Raw genomic sequence first — 23,597 nt, 5'->3', positions numbered from 1 at the left:
TTTATTACACCATAAAATGCTGAAAATTTCATCCAGTCAATCCATTTACTCTCCAATAAGTGGCTGATAAAGATTACAATTCTATAAAACAATTTAAGGAAATGTTTCTTAAGTCCCACAAACAATGTCCTCAAACCTTTTCTCTAGGCATGCAGATCACCTTATGACTGCGTTTTACAGAATCAGCTCAACTAGAGATTAATTTCATTTAGCTGTGGTGCGTAATGGCTGTCTTGTTTTGGCTGTCTGGGACTGAGGTGTCACTTATTGTTTTTTTCTTTTTTTTGCTTGTGTGTGTTTTATTGAGTGTCTGGTTTGGACCTGGCCAAAATAAATAAAAGTAGGATCTGAGCTTAATGAATCTCAAAGGGCCCCTGCTTCTCCTTCTACCAATCTTAAATATGGCAATAAAAGAACTATAACTACTCCTAAAAATTGAACATTCAGTTGATGCCATTGGGCTGAGAGATTTAAGTGTCTGCACATGATGATCTGGAGGAAGAGCAGAGGACTTTTCTCCTGCTGCTAAAGGACAGAAGATGGTGTGAATCTGGATGTTAAAGATCTATCCAGAGGAGTTGTCCAACGAGGTTCAGATCCAAATTTCTACTTTGACAACTGTTGGATCCCACTGCTGGGGAAAATATCACCCCAGTGAAATGGTATTTATCAGTGTCAGCCACAGAGAAGCTTCAGTGCCTTTTCTGATCTTTGTCTTTATGCAGGGGTTTGCACGATAGCCCTGGCTGGACCCCAGGAGAATTTGTAATAGAATCACAAATTTGTGCTGTCATGTCATTTTAAATATTCTCCACCGTGGTGTTTGCGGCTGTTTTCCTCACCTGTCTGTTTGGATCAGAGTTTGACTGACAGACAGGTTGAACGGAGTGGCATGAGGGCTCTTTGTGGGACTTAATGGGACATTTTATCCTACAGTGCACTAGGCTTGTTTATAGTTTGGATTTTATGGCTTAGAGAATTGTAACCCTACTTTTACTATTAAGATCAAGACTCAACACATTTTGCTAGTTTTTTAGGATCATTTAAATGAATTTATTTATTTGGCCATGTGACCAAATGTCTTCAGCTAGAGTTGGTGTTGAATAGAAAAAAACTCAGTTTGTGAAAAACAAATTCCTGCAGCATTTCCTGTAAATTTTATTTCGAAAAGAATAGTTATTTTTGTCTGAATCTCATCATTTTCAGACCTTGACTTTGACATCTTGAGAGGTTTGGCTGTTTACCGACATGAATAAATAATTGCATGTTTTACACATTTGCATGTGTTGAACCTCTGCTGAGGCTAAATGCTGATGTATAATCAATGACAGGCCCCATAGTACACTGGAGGGCCTGGGTTGAGGAAGCTGGTAGAATGACATCATCTGAGATTCTGAAACCAGACTCTCCACTGGTCTCTTGCTGCTACTACAACTTCTGTCCATATAAATTCTGAACAGAATTGCTGGCAAAGAGTATCCCTGCTGGAGTCCAACATAAACTGGGAACATAATTGATTTACTGCCAGTGAAGCAAACCTTGATCCTGCTCTGCTTGCACAAAGAGGTCCCAAAGGCCCTGAACCCTAAATTCCCAGAGCAACTTCCAGAACATAACAAAGGACATGATCAAAACATGTTTTCCAAAAATCAAATCTTAGCTTTTGCAGAAAGGTTGCCGTTGTGGGGTTTGATAGTTATAAGGACCAGAATGAAATGCCATTTTTTTTGCTCATTTCATTTAACCCTATCCTCCATCTAACCCTATCATCTAACTCTATCCTCTACATCTTTCTTGTGAACCTTTGAACCATGAACCTTCTCTTTGGTCTTCCTCTAGACTTCTGGCAGCTTCAACCACAGCATCCTTTTACCAACATCCTCAGTATCCCTCCTCTAAATGAGTCAAAATCATTTCAGTCTGCCTCCTTGTATTTATCTCCAAATACCTAACATGAAATGTTCCTCTAATAGACTCAATTCTGATCATCTTCGCTCCCAAAGAGAACCTCAACATCTAAATCTCTACCACCTCCAGCTCTGCCTCCTGTCCCGTTCTCAGAACAGGGCTGCTCTCACCATAGTCTTCTACACCTTTCCTTTCGTTCTTGCAGATGACAATCTTTAATCACACCTGAAAGCTTCCCTCAGATGTTCATACCTGCTTGCACACATCTCTTAACCAACTCTCTGTTGCCCTGGACTGTTGAGCCTAAGTACTTAGAGGACCATTCCGATGAAAATCATGTTTTTGGTGTTTCCTGTGGCATTTTTCTCATGATGGAGGACATATATAAAGAAAATTACGCTTAGAATTGCATTACTGAATGTTATTTTAGTCAAATCGTTGTGAATCCGGAGCAGGCGAAAAAATACTGTTGGTGCTAAAGCTAGCGAGTCATAAGCTCCCTTTCTCCACTCCGTTCTGATGGATCCACTTGTCTAGATCCATGTACCTCTTCATTGTCCTTGTCCGAGCTGGCCTCTAACTCAAAACTGTATGGCTGGATAGCTCCAATGTTGCATTTCTGTTGCACTGGAAATGTTAGGTTGAGGCCGTTAGAGGCTGTAATTTTTACATAGCGTGTAAGCAATGGGATGAAGGGAAGTGTGGGCAGGCTCACACCGTGCCAACGGGCCCACCCACAACTCAGAAGTGATTTTCTCATGAACTCCTGCCGCTCTGCGGAAACGAAGTCCTAGAAAACAACAAAGGTTTTTTTTATTTTGGCTGAAAACGGTTATGGTTAAAATGGTTAAAAAGACCCCTGGGAAGGTTTTGAAAATAGATCAAAAGGTGGTTGCAGTGGGACTTTAAGTTCTAAGTTTTAAACCTTTAGGGGACACGGGGTTACCACTGTTAGGTAAAGGTGGGCTACACCCTGAATGGTTCACAATGTGTCTGTAATCAGTTGATGTAAACACAAGTTTTTTTATTTTCAAGAAATTTGACAAATGTAGTATTTGGTTAAAATTTAATCAAATATTTACAAACAGACGAAGGTCACATTTAAACCCCAGTTCCTGCAGCTACTTATTACTGAAAACCCACAGGTTAGCTCGAAATAGAACAATTCTCTGGGATACACCAGCTGAAAAAAACATTGATTTTGCTTTTATGAACTGTGTTTTCAGTTTGAAACTAAGATTTAAAAAGAAAAGGGAGTGGAATAAAGGAATGCTAAGGGAATGCTGAAAGGAAGAACAAAGACGTGTCAATAACAACCCAGACAGCTAACAAGCTCCAATTTGACAGACGTCAGCACTGAAGCGTCAATCACCACACCTTTAAAAATGTCCAGATGTCACTGTTTGCACTTGTTTTTGCATGCCACCACAAAGCACGACAGCATGCTCAAAAGATGAAGCAGATGAACCAATTGCATCGCGGGAAAGCAACTCAACATCATTTTCTCCTCAATGTGAATTCTGCTTTGCATCATGGTGGCTGGGTGGGTGCGCTCAGCGGGAGTGCAGGCCATCACTTTGTGTGAACAACACTACGCTGTTCATTGGCAGCCAGAGACTCTTACCTCTCTGAACACTGCAGATAGGGACCTCATTAAGAAGCCTTGCAGCCTTTATGCCAACCACAGAGGATTGGTGAAGGATCACACCTGCTCTACTTCAGTAGTGTTTCTAATGAAGCACAGTTGCTATGAGAGCTATTTTCTAGGTGATTTTTTTTATGTTAAAATCAGGTTTTTGTTAGTGTCATTAATTACTAAGACAATCGGAAACATTTCCTTAAACTTTACCCAGGATGCTTAAGAATCTGATCAATCAAAGCAGTTTTTTTTTCAAGTTTTCAAGAAGTTCTTCAGAAGTGCATCAAAAAATATTTAATTAAACAAGCTTAAGTTTTTTTTCTAAGAGTAATCAAAATAAGGCACTTTCACCATGTTGTTTTCAACTTGTCTTTACTCTTGAGTCAGGGCCAGATCTACAGTCCCCCATTTGCCATTGTTGAATAACATTTTTGTGAGTCTGATGTTTATGGTTTTCGTCATGGGCTTTCTCCTCTTTGTGATGTAACACATTTTCCTCAGAAGACAAATCAAGACCTTTCAATAATGCAAATTCAGTGTTTTAAAGCTAATCTGTGGAGCAGAAGGAGTCTGGTGTCCTTGCAAAACACTGCATCACTAAAAGCTCACACTTGTGTGACAGCACACATATGCTCAGTATGGTCACGCATGACCTTATGTGTATTTTTAAATAATTACAGCCGTTTTTATTGCAACATTTTATCTGTTTTTGCCTTCAAAGCAGTCAATAATAAACGAAAATAACCATAAACCACCTCTTCACAGTGAATATGCAATTTCAATCTTTCATAATTTTAGGTTTCATATCAGGATGCGGCAAATAACTGAGCTGAGAAAAGGTGATTCTCCAAGAAAAAAACTGTGGATGTGTATTGATTACTGTAGTGCAGCAATTTTTTCATGCAGTGCTGCCTGAAGTTTGGGAAAGCTGAATGAGATGTTTTACATTCTTATAAAAAAATAATATGTTTGAACTTTCAAAAAGACTCCTTGTGTATGTCACCTTATTGTGAAAGCATATTTTTGTCTTGTGCTTCTCTGTGGATTGATTTTGTCTTATATAATTGAATTCAATCAAGCAGAAATTTAGTTCAAATAACTGACAATACACTGAAGAGTGGGTAAACAAGAATTTACATGAAAGCAGTGCAAACCAGAAAAGTGTAAATTATATTTGAACTGAAGTCAGTTTCAATCGCCGCTGATCAAAAAATTTGTATTGATTTACAATTTGCTTTTCTTACAACACTGACAACAAACAATTATTTGCTTTTTGTCTTGCAATTAGTAAATATAAAATAGTTCAGATATTTCAAGTCATGCTTTGCTTTTAACAATTTTTAGTAAAGTTGTCAGTTGATTTTCTTAAATTCACCTTCAGTTTTCTATTAAGGTTCAGTTTTAGAGCTTGATTTGTCTAAAATTAATTACAAAAGAGGCATCAGATGAAAAAAATTTGTTATTTTTAATGAGGCATCTTAAACACTCTACACAGCCAGTGCCTCAAATCTAAAAAGTTTCTATTTATTTTGTGAGTGTATAACAAACAATGCACATTTAGAAATAAATATACTTTTTAAAGTTTGTGTTTGGATGCAATAAAGATTGTAGCTTTTTAGCCAAAAAGAATGTTTTTGACAGCTCCTGACTACAAGAAAAAAATATCCAGGTAAAAACTGTTTTAAAACCACCAAAGACTACATTCCCAGAGCCCACCCTTTCCCATTTATGTCCTCTGTAGATGCAAAAAGGAGTTAATTCCGTTGTCTGCAGTGGTTGGGAGATGTTCAGTTTTAGAAATGTCCTCTACAGAGGACAAATTTGCATTAGTGGTAGTCAGGAGATTAGATGAAATCATCACACAAAAAGCTGCCTTGCAGAAGCTATTTTCCGGACTTCTGTGTCTGTATACCTGCAGTTCCACTCTAACAAACAAATACATTTTTAATTTGCAGTCTCTAACTGTGAATGGCTTATGAGGGCTATTGACCCTTACAGCCACATTCCTACTAAGTGAAAGCTTGACAAATGCCAAAATAGGGTTCATTCCACATTTCAGGGAAAGTGATGCTGCTGCATCCTGACATTGAGCTATTTTAACTCACAGAAACACTGCCAGCAGTGCATTTTTCTGCTCCCATCATCAGCTTCAGCCATTCATTATGCTCCCACAGGATTTATGTTCAGGTGCTAACTGCCAGTGTAATAACCTATATGAGAAGTTACAGTAAGAAAGCAGAGTGCGACTGCAGAAATCTGATAATGAGGCTTTTCACCAGTTCACTGCCTCAATGAAATCCTTCTGGAAAACAGTCACCGCTAAATGAGACAGTTCTTACTTTGACTGTGAATTCAAAGGATGAAAAAAAAATGCATTTTGGGGGAATTTTTGCATGCTTGCTAATGATGTTGAAATAGAATTGTTGACTGTAGGTGAACAATGGGGATGTTTGCTTCACAGCAGGCTGCCCATATGTGATTCACAGCAGAGAGGAAAAGCTGTCCAACATAACGGTGATGGGTGCTTTATTGAAATTTAGTGTCGTTCCGCCTATAAAAAAAACATTTAATCGATTTCCTGTGAAAAATACAGTCAAAACGTCCACATGTGATTCACTATTTCGCTCCACACACTCATTACCCAAACGAGTAAAACCTCAAACCTTGTTTCATCTTCCCAGGGAACAAGGAAACTGCTTCCTACGTTATAAGACAGCAGATTTAGATTAATAGATTTCCTAATAGAGTGTCTCCTCCATTAGTGTACTGGTAACGCACACACAACCCAAGCAGTGAGGGCCTGAATTCCATCTTTTTCACTTGTTAACTTCTCTATGAGTTGCTGAAATGTCGAATCGAATAATTAGCTATTCAGAGGTTCTTCTCTTGGCTGTATTGTTCATGCATTATTTATAGTGGCATCTGCCTGAGAGGCTTCAGTTACTGATGAAGCTGCTCTGTGCCTTACTGGAGGCAATTTTGCCTTCATATCCGTTTTGACTATTTGACAGCAACTGAAACAAAAACAAAAAGTGCATCTATTACCAAACAATTATTTTTATTTGGTGCCCCTATTGGTAGATAAAACAAAAAAAATCTACAGACAGAAGGTCACTAAAGACACTAATAACTGAAATAAGTAATAAATTAAAATTGACTCAAAAAAAGCTATCAGATAGTCAGATGAAACTCTTGAGTTGCTGTCCAATCGGATATAAAAGAAAACAATCAAAAGAAACTAGATCAAAACTATGCTACTATTTACTCATTTAATTACTTTAAAGTATCACTCCGATCAGCTTTTGAGATATATTAAAGGTGTTCCCAGTGGTCTTTTAATTATGATAGTGCAGTTTTTAGCCCAAATCAAAAAATCTGTCTGTCACAAAACGGGCAGACGGCTGGTTCTAATTGCAGCAGGTTGTATTAGCACAGCCAAAAGTCCACAAAGCTAAATCAGGGTCAGCCAGGCAGAGGTAAAAAACGAGCATCAGATCATCAGAGATCCAGGCGGTAGGAAAACAGAGTCAGAGACAAAACGGGGTCAGGAATTCAGAAGATCAGGTCAGGATGTAATGGAGGCAGAGAGGCACAAACAAGACTTCGCACTGAGTGAGACTCAGTACAGAGCTTTAGTAGATTGTGATTGATTTGGCAAATGAGAGACAGGTGTACAGCGCTGGGGTTGCTGGAAAATGTAGTGCATCTAGTACTCTGGAGAAGGCTCCCGCCGGTGACCTGAGTGGGAGACAAAGCTCTGGATTTTGTAGAACATATTGTTTCTGCAGAACGGTGGTAGTTAATTAATTGGCGGTGGAATGCGTTGGTGCGGAGCAGGAAGCTTGTGCCCTGGCCAGCATATTTTTTTATTTTCATTTTTTCAACAAATACAATCTTTTTCAAACTGCACTTCTTCGTCTGCTCCCAATTCCCAATGATTTGAATTAAAAACAAAAACAGAAATGCAAATTTGAGCTTAATTTCTTTATTGTATGTCCCCCATCATCAGAAGAACATCAAGAATATAATTTTTATCACAAGGGGACTTTAATTGAAAGAAAGAACTGAATGAAAAGCAGTGAAGGGACATTATATTACATTTCCTTTTGCCGTATATCAAAATAAAACTGAATGTAAAGCTAAAATCTTTTAGCCTAAACAATATTTAATAAAATTACTTGTAAAGAGTTAAAATCATGAGTAAAGCTTTTTTTTAAAAAAAAGGTTTTATTAATATTTTGCTGTACAATAATTATATGGAATATCTATTTAAGTGTAATGAATCTGCTTTGACCTTACAGTCTGGTTGAACATTTTTTTTTTTTTTTTTTAGCAGAATTGTTTCTAAATATACAGTATATTGAGTTCTGTCTCAGGTGGTATATTTTTTAAATGTGCGGCCAGGGTCATCAAAATTACTTTAGCTGGTCTTGCAGCTGCATTCCTTCTTCTGAGCAACAAGAGAAATAGTTCAGAGAAAAAAAGTCAGCTTCAAGCAGGGGCTGATAAATGATTTGCTGGAGGCCACAATTTACTTACTGTTATAACAGCAAGACAGGTAGGTACTCCACAATTAGGTCAGGCAGCTACAAAAACGACGGACGTGCTCCTGCCTGAGGAGAAACAGCCTCGTTTTACCGTCATCTGTATGTTTTATATTCCCATTCTGCCCTGGAGTTATATTTGAAGAACCAGGATGAGCTGAGCTTTTTTTTTTTTTCCACGAGGAAGGTGTCAGGGTCGTGTATGGAAAAGACTCTTGTCCCATTTATGTGAAGCTATGTGTGGTATGTCACCATTACATTTGCCTTTTATGTTTCATGTGTTGAAAATAGTTTTTTTTGTGGAGCTGGCAGGACTTTACACACCACAAAGCCACATTGAAACGACCTTAATCAGGCAGACCTCATCACAGAAAAGACACCGTAAAGCTAAACTGCTAAATAGCAATTTTCTCAGCTGAAAGAACTTGCCAGAATCTCATTTAAACATTATGTCCTTCCTAAACTGTGCTGCTGCTGTAAAAAAAAAGAAAAGAAAAAAAGGCTCCCTTCATTGCAGATTAGCATTATCAGCTGCCACAACAACTCAATTTGTCGTTGATGCCTTGTTGGACATGAGGAATTATGATTAAATAAGCCTGCCAGGGTGTTTACCTTATGTGTCATTTGGATCCCTAGGATGGTTACGTTCTATCACCATCTCACAGTTGTTGAAAGCATTCGGTGGACGTACCATTGGAGCAAAATTGCATTATATAATACAGTTATGTGATAGGGGACCACACTCTCGTGAGAAAACAGATTCTTTAAACAATTGCACATTTTCTCAATTAAAGAAGAGCTTTTGTGTATTTGGAGCTAATTTCAAGAGTTGACAATCTGCCTGTCACCATTCGTTTTTGCAAAATAAAACATTTCTCTTTGATAAATAGCAAAGATGGAAGCTTTTTATCTGTAAAGAAGCATATTCCAAAATGTGTACTCAAGTCAATGCATTTTACTTTAAGATAGTAGAGAGGAAGTAGAAAATGGTCATCCAAATATATTATTTGAGTTGGAGATAAAAAATAGCAAGTGCTACTGAAGTACAAAGACAGTTAAATTATCTGCTACATTGACTTGAGGTTTAGAAATAAGGCGAATAAAAACATTTCAGTTATTGCACAAATTCTGGTATTTTCAGATATGGTGAAAAAAAAATGTAAATGAAAATAAAGTTTTTTTATAGTACTTTTGGCAGCAATTATCTAAAACAAAAAGGGGATAGAAAATCTTAGATATTTGAAGTAATTTACTAAGATTTAAATCTTTTTTTTTTAAAATAGCTCAAAATTTCTTCTCTTTACATTTAATGAGGATTTTTTAAATAAGTAAATTTTTCACTCTGCCAAATGTTACCGTTGCTCTAAAACCATTAAAGACTGCTAAATTATTTTTTGTTGCTGAGATTTTAAAACTCCTTCACTCAGCAACATCTTGAAATTTTGCATGTTAGACAATAAGAAATCTTCTTACTGCAGATTCATTTAATTCATTTTCATTGCAGGACTGATATGCACCAACCTTACTGTGCAAAGGTGCAGTAAAACCACTCTAATGGGTCCAATTTGTACAAAAAGTTTCTAAAGTAAATATATATTTGACCGACAAAGCAAAAACTCACTGTGGCTTGGAGGGACAAGGAACGAGGAACGAGGACGCTAAGACATGAGGATGTGAACACCATGACACAAGCTAATGGACCAGCACAAGAGGAAGGGAGAGACAAGACTCAAATTCAGGCAGGGGAGACAAGACACAGGTGAACATGAACAGGACAGATTGGGACAAAGGAAGTAAAACTCAAAAAACATGACAAGACAGGAAACCTTTCAAAATAAAACAGGAAACAGAACCAAACACTGGCAGAAGTCACAGAAGTTACAGTTGTTATTTGTAGAATATTATAACCCTGTTATAATTCAATTACTATAAATATTTCACAGCTACTCTTATAAATTAATATTTGAACGTCCACAAAAACATAAAGTGTCTTTTTCTAAACATGAAATTGGACGATAAGTTTTGGAAAGAATCTTTTAATGTTGAAGACTCTTGTTTTAAGAGATCAATTCTCCATTTAAAAAGTGTTTCTTGACTCTGTTTTGATATGGAATTTTACCCCGAGTATTTTGGTTGTATCAGCACCAAAAATACACAGAGAAAGACACGCTTTCTTCTATTTACAGAAGCTTATAGCTTTTTTTGTTTGTGTTTGCAGATCAATACTGATGATTCTAGTTCTTACAAAAAGAAAACTGCAGGCTGGCCATATGCTTCTGCTCGTCTCATTATAGGATTTTCTGAAATCATATGCCGAAGCAGCATTGCTCAGCACTGCAAAGATAGCCCAGCAAAAGCTCCGAGCTCCCTCGGGGCATCTGTGTGGATCTCAGCCTAAAGGTTTGCCTCTTTGTTTTGCAAACAGGGTGAGGGAGTGATAAGATGCTGCAGACACTCGGCCGTTCCATAGTTCTGCTTGGCTCAGCCATGGGGATCTAGCAGCCTTCATTTTATGCACTTGCTCCAGCTTCCTCCTCTCCAATTACTGCATCTTTCGGAGCATGGAATGCCTTCATTTAGCAATAGACTCCAAAGTTTGGATAAATGAGCCTGGTCCTCCTTTGATGGATTACTTCTTGATTTGAGATCATAGCTAATAGCTTCCAAGGATTTTACCATCCAACAAAGAAACAAACAGAATCCTGGACGTGACATTAGAAAAAAAATAAAAATAAATAAGAGTTCCATCTGACTAATAATTTGTGGCTCCAAATGAGTATTATGTTTAAACTAATTAGCATGTCTTATTCACGAATTAGCATTTTGTCAGCATTATTTGGATACAAAATAGTGTTTCGTGGGCACAAATGTGCAATTTGGGAGCACAAATTTGAATTTTGTGTGCACAGTAGTGTTATAGTCTTATCAATTCCTACAAATAATTTTTGACAACAATACACTAATTTGTGCTCAAAAGAAACTAATTTGTGTGCAAAAAAAAAAGCTCATTTGTGCCCATGCAATACTTATTCATGCCCACAAAATCCTAATCTGTGTGCACAAAATGACATTGTGTGTGGAGCATGCTAATTTGTGTGCGCTAAATGCAAATTTTTGTGCAAAAAAGCCAATTGGTGCACACAAAATGCTAAATTGTGAGCACAAAATACTAATTTTTGAATAATCTGTGTGTAAATACAATTTTATTTGTGCGGTATGCTAATTTGTGTGCGTGAAATGCTAATTTGTGTGTACAAAATGCTATTGTGTAAGTATAGCATGCTAATTTGTGTGCTTGAAAAACTCATTTGTGTGCACAAAAGGCTAATTTATGTGCACAAAATCCTAATTTGTTTTGCACAGAGCGTTGAATTGTGCACACATAATCAAAATCTTTACCAACAAAATATTACATTTAAAATGTGAAATGTTTATTTGTGAAATTGTTAATTTGAGAAAACATTTTTTTTATGTCATGTCCAGAGCTCTGTCCAAACTAATGAAAAAAAATATGTCAACTTTTATGTAATGAAATTTCAAGTTGGAAGTCTATTTCATATAACCTTGAGCTTGTTTTTTAACAAAGAAAATGTCACCTCAAATTGCTTTAATTGAGTACTTTTGTCTGCAAAAGCTGAACTCCTCAGTCAGCTTGATTGCTTCTGCATTTCAGCAGTGTGCAAGTGTTTCAGATGGATGCACAATTCACAGCTGGCTACTTCATGGTTTAGAAGAAGAGATGTGTCGCCTAATGCACAGATTGCACTCCTTCCTGTGCTGCAGTGCGGGCAGGCGTCTTACCTTGTGAAACATAATGCGTTCTCTGCTTCTAGGCCCTCCAGCACTCGAGCTCAGATGATCAATTGGATCCAGCTCCATGTTGCTCAGCTGCAACTTAATCCCGTAATGCTGTGGTATTTGTTGCAATCGAAAAAAAGCACATTACTCTTTTCGGATTTCTTGTTTTTCCTTTTTGTGTGTTGAAAAACCCAATTTTGCCATGCTTCAGTCACAGTGTCTTTTATAATATGAAGAAAACTGCTGGTGCAGATGTGACATAGCTGTAGACAGGCAGATATTAGGTGTTGTGCTGGAACATTGTAGGTGTCCCTCTGTCATTTTCAGGAACAGCATGATACAAACAGAACGGGACATTACTTCCACCACTTAAGCCCCGGCACGCCAAATCAAGCCTCCATAATGACGGAGCAAAAGCAAGACGCACCCCTGCTGCTCCATGGTGACTACAGAGAGTCAGAGGGTGGCATGTAGATTAAAGACGGCCCCTTCCTGTGTGCCCTTTCACAGTAATTTGAAATATACAAGGATGTGTAGCTAAATCAGTTTCATTAATCAGGAAAAGCACATTACTGTGCACACGATGGGCGAGGCAGTGAAGAAATGCCCTGCAAGTCAGATAGGCAGACACACATCAGTGATATGCTAGGCCAACACTGCCCAAGCAGTGGAGCAAAGCAGTTCTTTCATTAAAGACGTGACCCAGATCACCAGCACATCCATCACCATGTGTTTATCTAGTCACCGGCTGAGTGAATGATTTCATGAAGCTGGATAAATGACAAGTGGAGGAGATGCAAAACGTTCTGATCGCCATTTGACCTAAACAGAAACCCTGCCGCTTATGTTCTCACTGCAAATATCATCTTCGGAAAATCAATAAGGAATATTGCAGAGGCTGAAGAAAGCTGTTATTGCCCAGAGAGTGAGGGATTTCATCAGACAGGTTTCTCCAACCTAAATTCTTGTGTGGTATGTTTTACATCATGATGCGTCTGTTGATGGTAGTTCATGACATGCCTTTTTAATTTTTATTTTATTTATTTATTTACTTTTTGAGCAGAAAAGTGGAACTTTGCAATAAAATAGATTAAAAAAGGATTTTGTGACAAAATTCCCATTGTAAAAAGTTATAACAGATGCCACTAAACACACAAAAAATTGATTTTATAGCACCTAATAATTAAACAATATATATTATATTTTGTTTAAATCCTTGAACAAATTATTAACATTTTTCAAGATCTCAATACATTTTGTTTTAAATCACTGCATAGCATTTAGTGTCACTTATAATTCTTAACTTTGATAGAAATTGCTGATTCTTTTTTTAAGAAACCAAATGTCAAAACTTTGTTGCCAAAAAATAACACTGGAACGTGACACATTACAGCTGCGATCCACAATAAGGACATATTGTTAATGGCACAGCATCCAAATCTGAACAGTAAGTTCATGTCATGTCTAAATGTTGACAATAGCTTAAGAATAGTTTAAGGCTGTATTCACCTACTATTCTTTGACATGCTTTGACATATCGAAACTCTTTACGTGAGTTAAGGATCTTTACGATCAACGTGAATTAGCTGATTAGCAGAGAAAAGAGGCTTTGCGCTGGTATGCAACACATTAAAGCAGGTTATTACAGATATGCAACACATTACTGATATAAAGTGCTGTATACCGGCACAAAGCTGCATTTTCTCAGCAACAGCTGATTAGCGTTGATTGCATTAAGGGTTGAAAAGTGACAGAAGTCAAAGGAATGTAAACATTGGAGCTGCAACTCTGGTGTAAAAGAGTTAACAGTGTTACAAATCTGAATACTTCTGTTAATATCAACTTTGAAAGAAACAAAATGATTATTGGTGACTGTGTTATGTTAAGCTCATCTTGGATACCACAACTTTCTTTTTTACCAGAGGCTGTAACAGTTACCACATTAAAAAGTTTTAATGAGCTGCTATTCTGATAACTTGTGGAATTTCCACTTCTGATTTATGATATCTGGGTGCCAACTTGTCTGCAGCCAGATCCCCCTCAATTATTTTTCCCTAGATTAGTCTTATGGTGGTTTTAAGTGCCCACCTGACCCTTGATCTGCTTGAAAACAAGGTTTTTGAATATCTCCCAGATAAATGATACGTTATATTAAACCAGGGATCTATTGTACATTATTTGTCCAGGGGGAGAAAAAACAGCTCACAAGGTGAAGCTGATTTAACAACAATGTCACTCCTGGTTTGTTCCTCCTACACCCTCATCAACACCTTCAGTATGCAAAATTTCCCATGGATTTTATCAACTTTTTCACACATCTTCCCTCAGTAAGGTGGTAGATCGCTGCCTTGCGCATCAAAAAACAATTATGTTCTTACGTTTTTAATGGCATTTGATCAAACTACTTTTTGCAACATTACTGGCTAAATGGCATCCCAACAGTGCACATATTTCAAAGAAAACGACAAGCTTTAAGTGGTTTAGGAGCCCCCCTGCTGTTGTCATGCTGAGCTGGAAATTCTGCTATAAACCCTGGAGATGGCGCGTGGGACCCTGGGTGGCAGTATACATGTCTTCTTTGGGGCTTACAGCTTTCGTGGCCTCCTGCAGACTAAGTCCAAGCGAAGGGAGGTAGATCCATCTCAGAAGTGGGGAACCTGGCTCTGTGACAAACGATGTCAGCCTGATGCTACAATCTGGGCATATTTGTGTTTGTGAACGTGCTTTTAGTGTTTACCCTGCACTGTTGCTATCAGATACTGGCACATGTACCTACAGTTGGAAGATGCTTGGTGCAAAATGTCAAGTGTTACAAATCTTGCTCTGGGCTTTTTCTTTCTCTGTTCTATTCCGATATAAGGAAGACTTGGTGTCATATAATTTCGGTGTAGGTACCAAAACTGTTTGGCCTGCAGTAAGTGTTTGGGGGCCTGACACTAATGATGACGTCACACTCCGGTAACCCCACTTGGACAAACTACGTAGCGTCAAGATCTGCTCGGGTGCTACATATTTTCATTTCACATTTCCTTATGTAAACTAAAGTTCTTTTCCTTATAAGTTGTGTCTGTCATTATTCTTTGTAATGTTTATAGAGAGATTTTGTCACAACCCACTTTGTAAAAACATCTGTGGCTGTTAGAATGAACCAGCGGCTCCAGACAACAGAATCATATCTCTGAGCAAAGCAGCCGGACTCGTACCTTCGTGTTGCAGGCAGGGGAGGGTACTCTGTTACGCTCTGCAAACACGAAGGGTGCTCTGTTAATCTGCGTGAGTGAGCTGCCAGACTCAGGAGAACCGTGTCTCCCGGGAGATTTGTATCTCCAAGCAGAGAAGCGGCTTTGGGATGGTGTGTGCGCTAGTAGAGGCAGCTTTTGAATGAACAGTCCTGAGAAACCGTGCAAACAATCATGGGAATTTGTGTTTCCAGTCGTGTCCAGAAAAAATAAAGGCTGATGTTATTCCAGTTTAAGTTAAACTGCGGCTAAATGTTGTTAGCACGTATAAACCTAAGCTTTACCCTTCTTCCAGGACAGTTCGGCCAATAATAAAGCACTGGCCGCAAGGATTTAAAAAAGTATAAGTAAACATGCACTTAATAATAATAATAATGATAATAAAACTCCATTTAGAAGATCATTTCACTCTATGTTGGAGCTTGTTTTTTATACAGCGGAACTCTCAATTTCTTTTTCTATGGTCGTATCGTAATTTATCCAGACCAATCACTATCTTTCACATCATCAGACCAACGTACAACCAATCAAATAGTGTGAGGTCATCATTAGTCGAAGGGGCCTCGAACACTTATTGCAGGCCGAACAGTTTGGGTACCTTCACCGGGCAGCAACAAACAGTAATTATTATTATCTTCCATGAATTAAAAACCCATACATCACCACCAAATCAGAGTCCCTGACTGGTCAAAGTTCAACTGGTTTAACTTTCAACATGCATTCAATGGCCTCGAGTTTTGTACGAAGAGCCCAATATTGGAAGTGGTTACTTTTCGTGTGTTTCCTTGCCCAGGGTGAACACAGCATAACACAGAGGAGCAGCGTGGGGGAAAACAGTCAAAGCATCTGCATAGCTCGATTAGCCTACCAGCTTTATTTTACACTGGCTACCCTTGCGCCCTCATTGACAAATGGCAGAAGAGGTCCAGAGGACCACCAGTATAAATATTCAATCCCTGATCCTTTGCTTAGCTCTCCTCTACGACGTGCTACAAACTCTTGCAGCCTCACGAGGAGTCAGAGGGAAAGCATTGATTCTTGACCTTGTTGAAGGACTGAATGCCGCCTCAGCTCAGTGTCCTTCATGCTATACAGCTGCTGGGAGCAGATTAGCGGTCTGGCATTTAGGATGTCCTGCTGGGCTCCTGTTGTTCTTGGCAACATTCCGGGTAATTCCTAGATATCCAGTATACAAGTGATGAAGGACGAAGGATGACGATCTTTAATGATGAGCAAATATTTTCAGGTGCAGAGCAAACCCAAAGGTTCAATTATTCAGCTTTCAATTGAAAGTTCAGGCAAACAGCAGGATTTTGCTTCACGAGGACATTTCCACAACTCTAGGGAAAAATGTTTACTGCAACGGGAAAGCTGAAGTGACTCCATTATAAATTCTTTCCAGAGCTTTTTCGGCTCCGTCTTTAGACAGATTTATTTATTATTTGCTCATAAAGATGCTGGCACCGCACTGTTAAGTACGCAGGTGTGGCTGTTTGTAAAAGTATATTTTCGTGTGTATAGATGTTGAAATAAACCATGCAGCGCCATAATTCTCTCAAACACACCGGGGCCACTAAATATCCAAACACAAAGGGAGAGGCTGAGGTGGGTATTGATGTGCACGGCCTTTGGACAAAAGCCAGGACGATGAAATGGAATGAAAGGGATGCAGTCATCCCCTTGTTAACTCAAGGTTGCTCTTTACAGACGCTATATCTTTCAGTGTTGTCGATACGCCGCTTAGTAAATGTTATTTGTGCAGCAGTTGAAATAAAAACATCCAGATCACATCTGCCTGCTGACTTTTGAGGACTGCCAACGTTCTTCCCTTTGTTCCTCCAAGAGGGATGCGGCACGTCATGGCTCATTCGCCGCCTCTGAATTGGCAGGAGACTGTTGTTTGGCATGTAAACACAGCCAAGAGAATTGGCCTTTGGTGTTTAGGGAGCCTTGCCAGCTCGCAGAAGCTGTAGCTGATCATCCTCTGTTAATAGGCGGTCATAATCAACTGTGAATGTCTGGCGTTGTCCCTCAAGGTGAGCGACACTTCGGCGTATCTTTTAAGGGCTGACAGTTTCACTGCAATAAGTGCAATAAGCCAGTTCCCTTTGTGCATGCTGGACTGTAGCACTAATAAATCTGTTTCTGTTGTACCTAACTGCTAGTTTCTCTCTTTCTTTTCAATGCTGCTTGTCTTTGCCACAGGAAGTTGAGGTTAGTGTTGCCCTTGTGATTTTGTACATTTTTGTCACCTGTCTAAAGAAGCAGTGTTTAACACAAAAAACTGTACACATTACAGAGCCACTGCTGTGTAACTGCACTGAGAAACAAAGAAAGATATGATGAAATAGTAAGAAATATGACTTTTAATTAAAAGGGTTTTTAAGCCGAAACTCCTAAAGCCATTGTAGAAAAAGGAGGGTAAAGGCATCTTCTTACTCCGAACAGTATGTAAGCTGCCTGCGGCGGAACTTGTTCGGCTTGACTTGAGAGCTCAGTCTTCGTATCCCCTCGGCAGAAAAAAATTCTGAGCTTAGCTGATCAAACCTTATCCTACGGCTGCTCGCTGCCGAGCAGCAACTGCTCTTTAGTTGATTCTTTCTGATACCGAAACCGAGAGAAGTGGGTCAGAGCCTATATGGCTTTTTATTGTTTCACTGCCACACCTCTAGAAATGCTAATAAAAAGTCAGTGTTAGTGTGCAAACATGCCCTCTGGATCAGAGCAAAAGTGAAGATGAATGCAAACTCATGCACTTTTGCTTGTTGCTTTATGTAAGAAGCATCTTCACTAACAGCAAAGAAGAGTTTGACAGTTCATATTTGCAAAACAATCATAAATCAATGTCTTTATGGTTTCTTGCTGGTAGATATTTCCATTTTTGGGGCATTTGAGATTTGCACAAAAACGTCACCTCATATTTGAGTGTATTAGTGCTTAGATAAAGTACTACAAAACGACAGCAGCCATTTCTCTGCAGTGTTTTCAGCTGTCTGCATTCACGTGCACAAAGCAATATCATTTATGCCACAGTCCGGGGACTCTGAAGCCAAAGTCACCTCCAAAACAAATCCTTTAGTGGGGAGCAGATGATTTCTAAACTGTCCTCTGGCTGATGGATGACTGTGACTTTCACTGTGGGAGTTCATTTAGTGGCTGCGAGTTCAATTCAAAATAGAAAAACAAATACCCGATGTGACTAGAAAAGGGGGAAAGTATGAAACAGTTGCTAATCACAGCTAAAAAAAAAAAAAAAAAGAAGGAAAAATAGGTTTCTGTGATCCTCAGCAGAAGAGAATGAGTCATCTAGAGTTCTGATTAAATATGGGAAATTCTCAGAAATACAGTTTTAAGCATAAGTTTCTTAACATGTCCTCTGTGATCAGAAAAATTCCACAAAAACATGTTAAAAAACAAACTACCAAAATAAAAATAAAAATAATACTAATAATATAAAAAAACAATATTTTTCAATGGATGCAAATAAGTCATTGTAAGCTGTAAATGGCTTAAGCCCCGCCCACAACCACTACTAAAATTCAGTCAAAAACGGTCGGGGTGTGAAAAGATGAGGAAGAATAGCGTCAACCTTAGATTTCAAACTAAGATAATTATGTGTTTTTAATAATTTCTCAAATTCTACCAATATGGAGATTAAAAAAAGTAAGTGTCTACATACATTGCAGCTACTTAATATAATTTCTGAATGACTGCATTTTTGAGACATAACTGCGACAACATACAGTAAAAAGAAATTACATTAGTCATATTGAAATCAGCCTTTGTCTACTTTTTAAAGGGCTGTATAGAAATAGTTTGGGTCTTACATCAATGTGAGAACAGAATATTTGTATCTATTGTCGGAATATGTATAATAAACATTTGTGTTTAAATTTTACTTTTGCCTTTTTTGATTATGTTAATTGTAAATTTAAATGTTTGTGAAAATGCATCATTTTTGTTTTTTTCTGTATGTGAATTAATCAAATCAATGAAAATATTTTATTTTCCAGGATGACTACATCAGAACTACAGAGGAAAGCTTGGGCTTTGATGAAAGTAAGTCCTCGGATTTTGCTGTGTTTGAGGGGTGGGAACTTTTAGATAAATGCAAGCACAATGTTACAAAGTCGAACAAAAAAAGCATCCAACATGTAACAGAAATCCTAAGAATGGTTTTGCTGTCCGAGGTCCTTCAGCCTGTGTTGAAGGACCTCGGACACTGTTGTCTGAGGTGTCAGAGCTCGTGAAGGGTGAGAACACAACTGTGAATCAGGGAAATTGGGTGAACCTTCACAAAGATTCATTAGTTTGAAAAGCCTGCAACTGTAATTGCCTTTGTTGCTGAGAGCTTAACCCAGCACTCGTGCTAGGCGTCATTTTCCTCCACAGGGGTTCGATTCCATACCTGAGGGAAAAAAAATCATTTGCAAAAAGAAGCATTGAGACTTATTTCATAATATTTCAGGTAAATGCCTTTTTTAGTGTTTTTTAAAGTGCAGATCAGATAGATACCCAAAGATGGCTAACATAAAATTTGCAAGATACATGGTTTTTTTTTTAAAGAAACTTGTACAAGCACGCAAACTGAATCTGTTATGCCTAACTGCTGATTTCTACAAGCATATTTGGTGTAGATTACCACTTAAATACATTTTATTCACCACTCACATGTGGGTTTTTGTTTTTTACATGGTTTCTCCAAGTTATTTTGCTGACAAAAGAGAAAATGTCTTTTTTTTTCTATCAAGAAAAAAGGTAAATATCCCTTATAAAAAATTCCTATATGGGTCATTCCATGAAAGTGTGCCCACTTGGACATGATAAATTTGTCATTTTTTATCAAAATGTTTCCCATCTCAGGCATTATTTTGATTTTGTAAATTTTCATTATTTCTAGTTGTGGTTGAAGTAAATTTTCAACCCTGTTATGTACACTATGGAATGTCCATGATTATAATTAAATTTATTTATTAAATAAATTATTTTTAAATAATTCACATGTCCCCTGTTCTAATTAAATCATTTAAAAAATGAAAATGTTTCTCTAAAATCTTAAAATGTAACTAACAGGCGAAATTCACTGTGGTCATTTTCATGAAATAACCAATTTATTGGAAGGTTTGCAATCCAAAATACAGACTTTATGATAGTTCTCATAGTTTTAGAAAAAGTCAACAAACAATTATGTATTATTATTATTTTTCTTAATAAATATTATCTGACAATTGTTGTGTTACAGGGTGAAAACAGGCATAAACATTGAACATGGTTGAACATGGTGATGGGGTTGAAGGGACAAAGACAGATTTTCTTGTAATTCCATACTCTAAAATTCAATGCTAGGACTTTCTAGGAGCATTTTCATTTCATAACCACAGCAACATTATGTAAATTGAAGTTTAATGGAGTTCATAAAAATAATAATCGAGAACAACTAAAACAGCATATGAACATAAGGAAGTACCTTTTCTGCACTTTTTATTTTTTTTCCTCATTAGTGTTTGTTTGGTTCCTGTGGTCATTCTACTCCCATCCTCTCTTAGATGCATATCCATTGATTTTTCTTTTACCGATTCAGAAAAACCTGCTGGATCTCTTCCTTTCAAAAAGAAGACTGTCATGACTTTTAATTTTATTGCTTGAGAATCCAAGTGAGTCACTTGTAAATTTCTGCAAAATGTATTTTTTTAAATTATTTTTCCTGTTATGACTTTGGCAATCAGCTGCTATTCTTTGTCTTTGGTAGCTTTTTTGTATTTATTTCTAATTTCTTGAGTAACTCATGTTAAAGTAAGGTTTTTTTTGTTTGGGGATTGATGATGCAATTTGAAGTTAGCCTTTTTACTTTTGAATGTGGTGAATTAGAATACATTAAACATTGGCATATTTTTTGTATTTCTCTTTAGATTTTCTTTCTTTTTCAAGTCTATCTTGTAGTTCAGCTACATTTCAGCTATTTCAGTTTTTTATTTGATAAAAAGTTTGAAATATCCAATTAATTTCATTCCACTTCATGATTGCGTTGCACTTGTTGATTCTTCACAAAAAATTAGTTTTACATCTTTATGTTTGCAGCCTGAAATGTGGCACAAGGTTGAAAAGTTCAAGGGGGCAGCATACTTTCGCAAGTCACTGTATTTGCCTCTTGAGTTTATGTTTTGTATTAAATTTCTAACAACACACATATTAAAATCTCAACCCTGTAACATTAAAAAGTTACGAGGTTGAGAGTAATGGGGTTGAGAATTGTGAGCAAAATGGCCACTGTTTCATATATTAAGCGCTAAGAAGAGGGCGCATAACATCCATAAAGTTCAGAATTCAATCGTTTATTTAAATAACAAAAAACATTTTTAGCAAGTATTCTATAATTTACGGAGATGAGTCACTGCGCTTGACCATATCAACCTCACCAAATAAATGATGGAAAATACAAAAAGGCTGGAACTTCCCTGCTTCCTCTGGGGCTCCAAGTTCCAAAAGTCTCCACTGTTGTCACTTCCTGGTGTATATGCAATCATGGATCATATAATTTTTTATATAAGAGGTGGAATGGTTGTGTGTTAAGGAGTTACTCAGGGACAAAACTAAAACTACTTTAAGTAACAACTTAATATTAATATTGAACAATAAAATCTTTGCTATAAAAGGGTAACAAAAAAATTTAGATTTATATAAAAATTGACTTTTTATTATAAAATTGGTTGCTATTTGCAATATAAACTTTCATTGAGGTCAAGAGGGACATGACAAAATTAATGGTGTATGTTGGAAAACAAATATTTCTAATTAAAAGACATAATTTAATTATTTTTTAAAGAAGTATAACAATTTGTATTTCATTCTATATATTAAGCTTTTTGAATATAAAGCTTGACGACCAATTATATTAAATACAGTTGAAGTAAGAGAGGGACACATATTGTTACATTTTCGTGGAATGACTCATATAACTCAGGAAAATGGTGCATGTTTTCTATTTGCACGGTTTTTATGATTAAATATGAACATGTATGCTGAGGGTTTCTTTGTGGTAACCTGGTTCCGCCTCCGCCATCTCATTCATGATGTCAGAGTTTTCAGAACAGCTGCTCTGTTTGGCTTGGACACCTTCTGCCCGTCAGTCAGCCCGGTGATAATTTACCAGCTGTTTCTCTTTAGTTTTTGACCTGTGCAGCTTTCCAAAAGGGTTTGAAAAATCCCCGAGCTGGGGGTGAAATGGCATCAATGAAGCCTGTTAAATAGCATTACTCTGAGAAACACAATACAAGCTTATTTTTAAGACAACAAATAGCTGAGACAGCAACAAAAAGAAAATGAACATTTGAAAAGCAAATCAGGAGACACAAAAAGTTTAAGGTGTACAATAGAAAATCCATTATAAAGTGAATATAAGGTTTAAAATAAAATAAAAAACATTTTACTTTTTAACATTCTTTTTTTTTATTCAAAATTGTGCATTGAAACCAGACCATCTGTTACACAATTGAAATGAATCATAAAGTGTATCGTGAAGTTCCTACTGCATACCCTTAAGTCTACATTTAAAGAGTCATACTGTTCTAAATTTAAGAAGGATTCATATTAATTTTTTTAAATACACGAATCGTAAATGGAACCATCTTAAAGCCGTTCCATAGTGGATCCTCTTATACTATACTTAGATTGTTTTCATGGTTATCTCGATTAAAGAATTGTGCTTTAGCTGCAGCTATTAGCACACTTTTTGAAACATGGGGCTAATCAAGTGCAGGTTCGTTCATTTGTTTTCCGGATCCATCTAAACCTGTGCTATTCAAACATATTGTAGCCAATTAGAGAGTTTTTGTGAAGGTATCCTGGCTTCACAGGGGGCGTGCCTGAGGTCGAGTGTTACCACACATTCCTACTGCTTTAGAGCAGAACACAAGAAAAGAAGTGATCTGTGCTCACAGCTGCAGGAATCACTAATGAAATCTCCTTAAAAATGCCTGGCTTGCCGCAGTGTGGGCGACGTTCATTTGAGCTGCATTGATTTCATCCCCAACACAAAAAAAAAAAATCCCTCTGGGGCTAATTGTGCAGACTTGATCGGAAATTTGACAAGACAGCAAAGAGTCCAGATAAACGGAGCTTTTAACTGTAGTTAGAACAAAAGACCCAACAGCAGACTACAAACACTTCATGTGAGTTTTTAACAAGATGAGTGAGACATCAGCTCATTTCTGCAGTTTGAAAACCCCTCCTGACTTGACTCAGAGCAGACGGCAGCCCACCTCTGTTTTTATGGACCCATTCAATTGTATTAGTCATTTAGATACCTTCTCTTTTGGTTTAATTTAGTCAATATGATTTTTAAGACAGTGATTAAACTTTCATGTGCACGGCTTTCAGAAATCCTATATGACAAGTGTTGCTTTAAAGATCCAGTCTGAACCATTTTTTGAGATGTTTTTAAATAGTTTCCAGTGATCTTTTAATTAAGAT

The 23,597-nt window shown here is 37.4% G+C and overlaps 1 protein-coding gene across 2 annotated transcripts in view; it reads left to right on the top strand.

The window, feature by feature from the left end:
• spock2 (SPARC/osteonectin, cwcv and kazal like domains proteoglycan 2) overlaps positions 1-23,597 on the top strand; it is a 39,562-nt gene that overhangs the window by 636 nt on the left and 15,329 nt on the right. The window contains exons 2-3 of one of the 2 annotated variants that reach the window (XM_011488236.2): positions 17,334-17,342; positions 19,142-19,187. In XM_011488236.2, the coding sequence (XP_011486538.1) occupies positions 17,334-17,342; positions 19,142-19,187 (55 nt within the window). The remainder of the gene's footprint in view (positions 1-17,333; positions 17,343-19,141; positions 19,188-23,597) is intronic. The other variant, XM_011488237.3, reaches the window with a different exon arrangement.

Source organism: Oryzias latipes, chromosome 19 (genome assembly GCF_002234675.1).
Source record: "Oryzias latipes chromosome 19, ASM223467v1".
Taxonomy (NCBI): domain Eukaryota; kingdom Metazoa; phylum Chordata; class Actinopteri; order Beloniformes; family Adrianichthyidae; genus Oryzias; species Oryzias latipes.
Note: the sequence above shows the minus strand (reverse complement) of the source record. Positions and strands in the feature narration are given on the sequence as shown.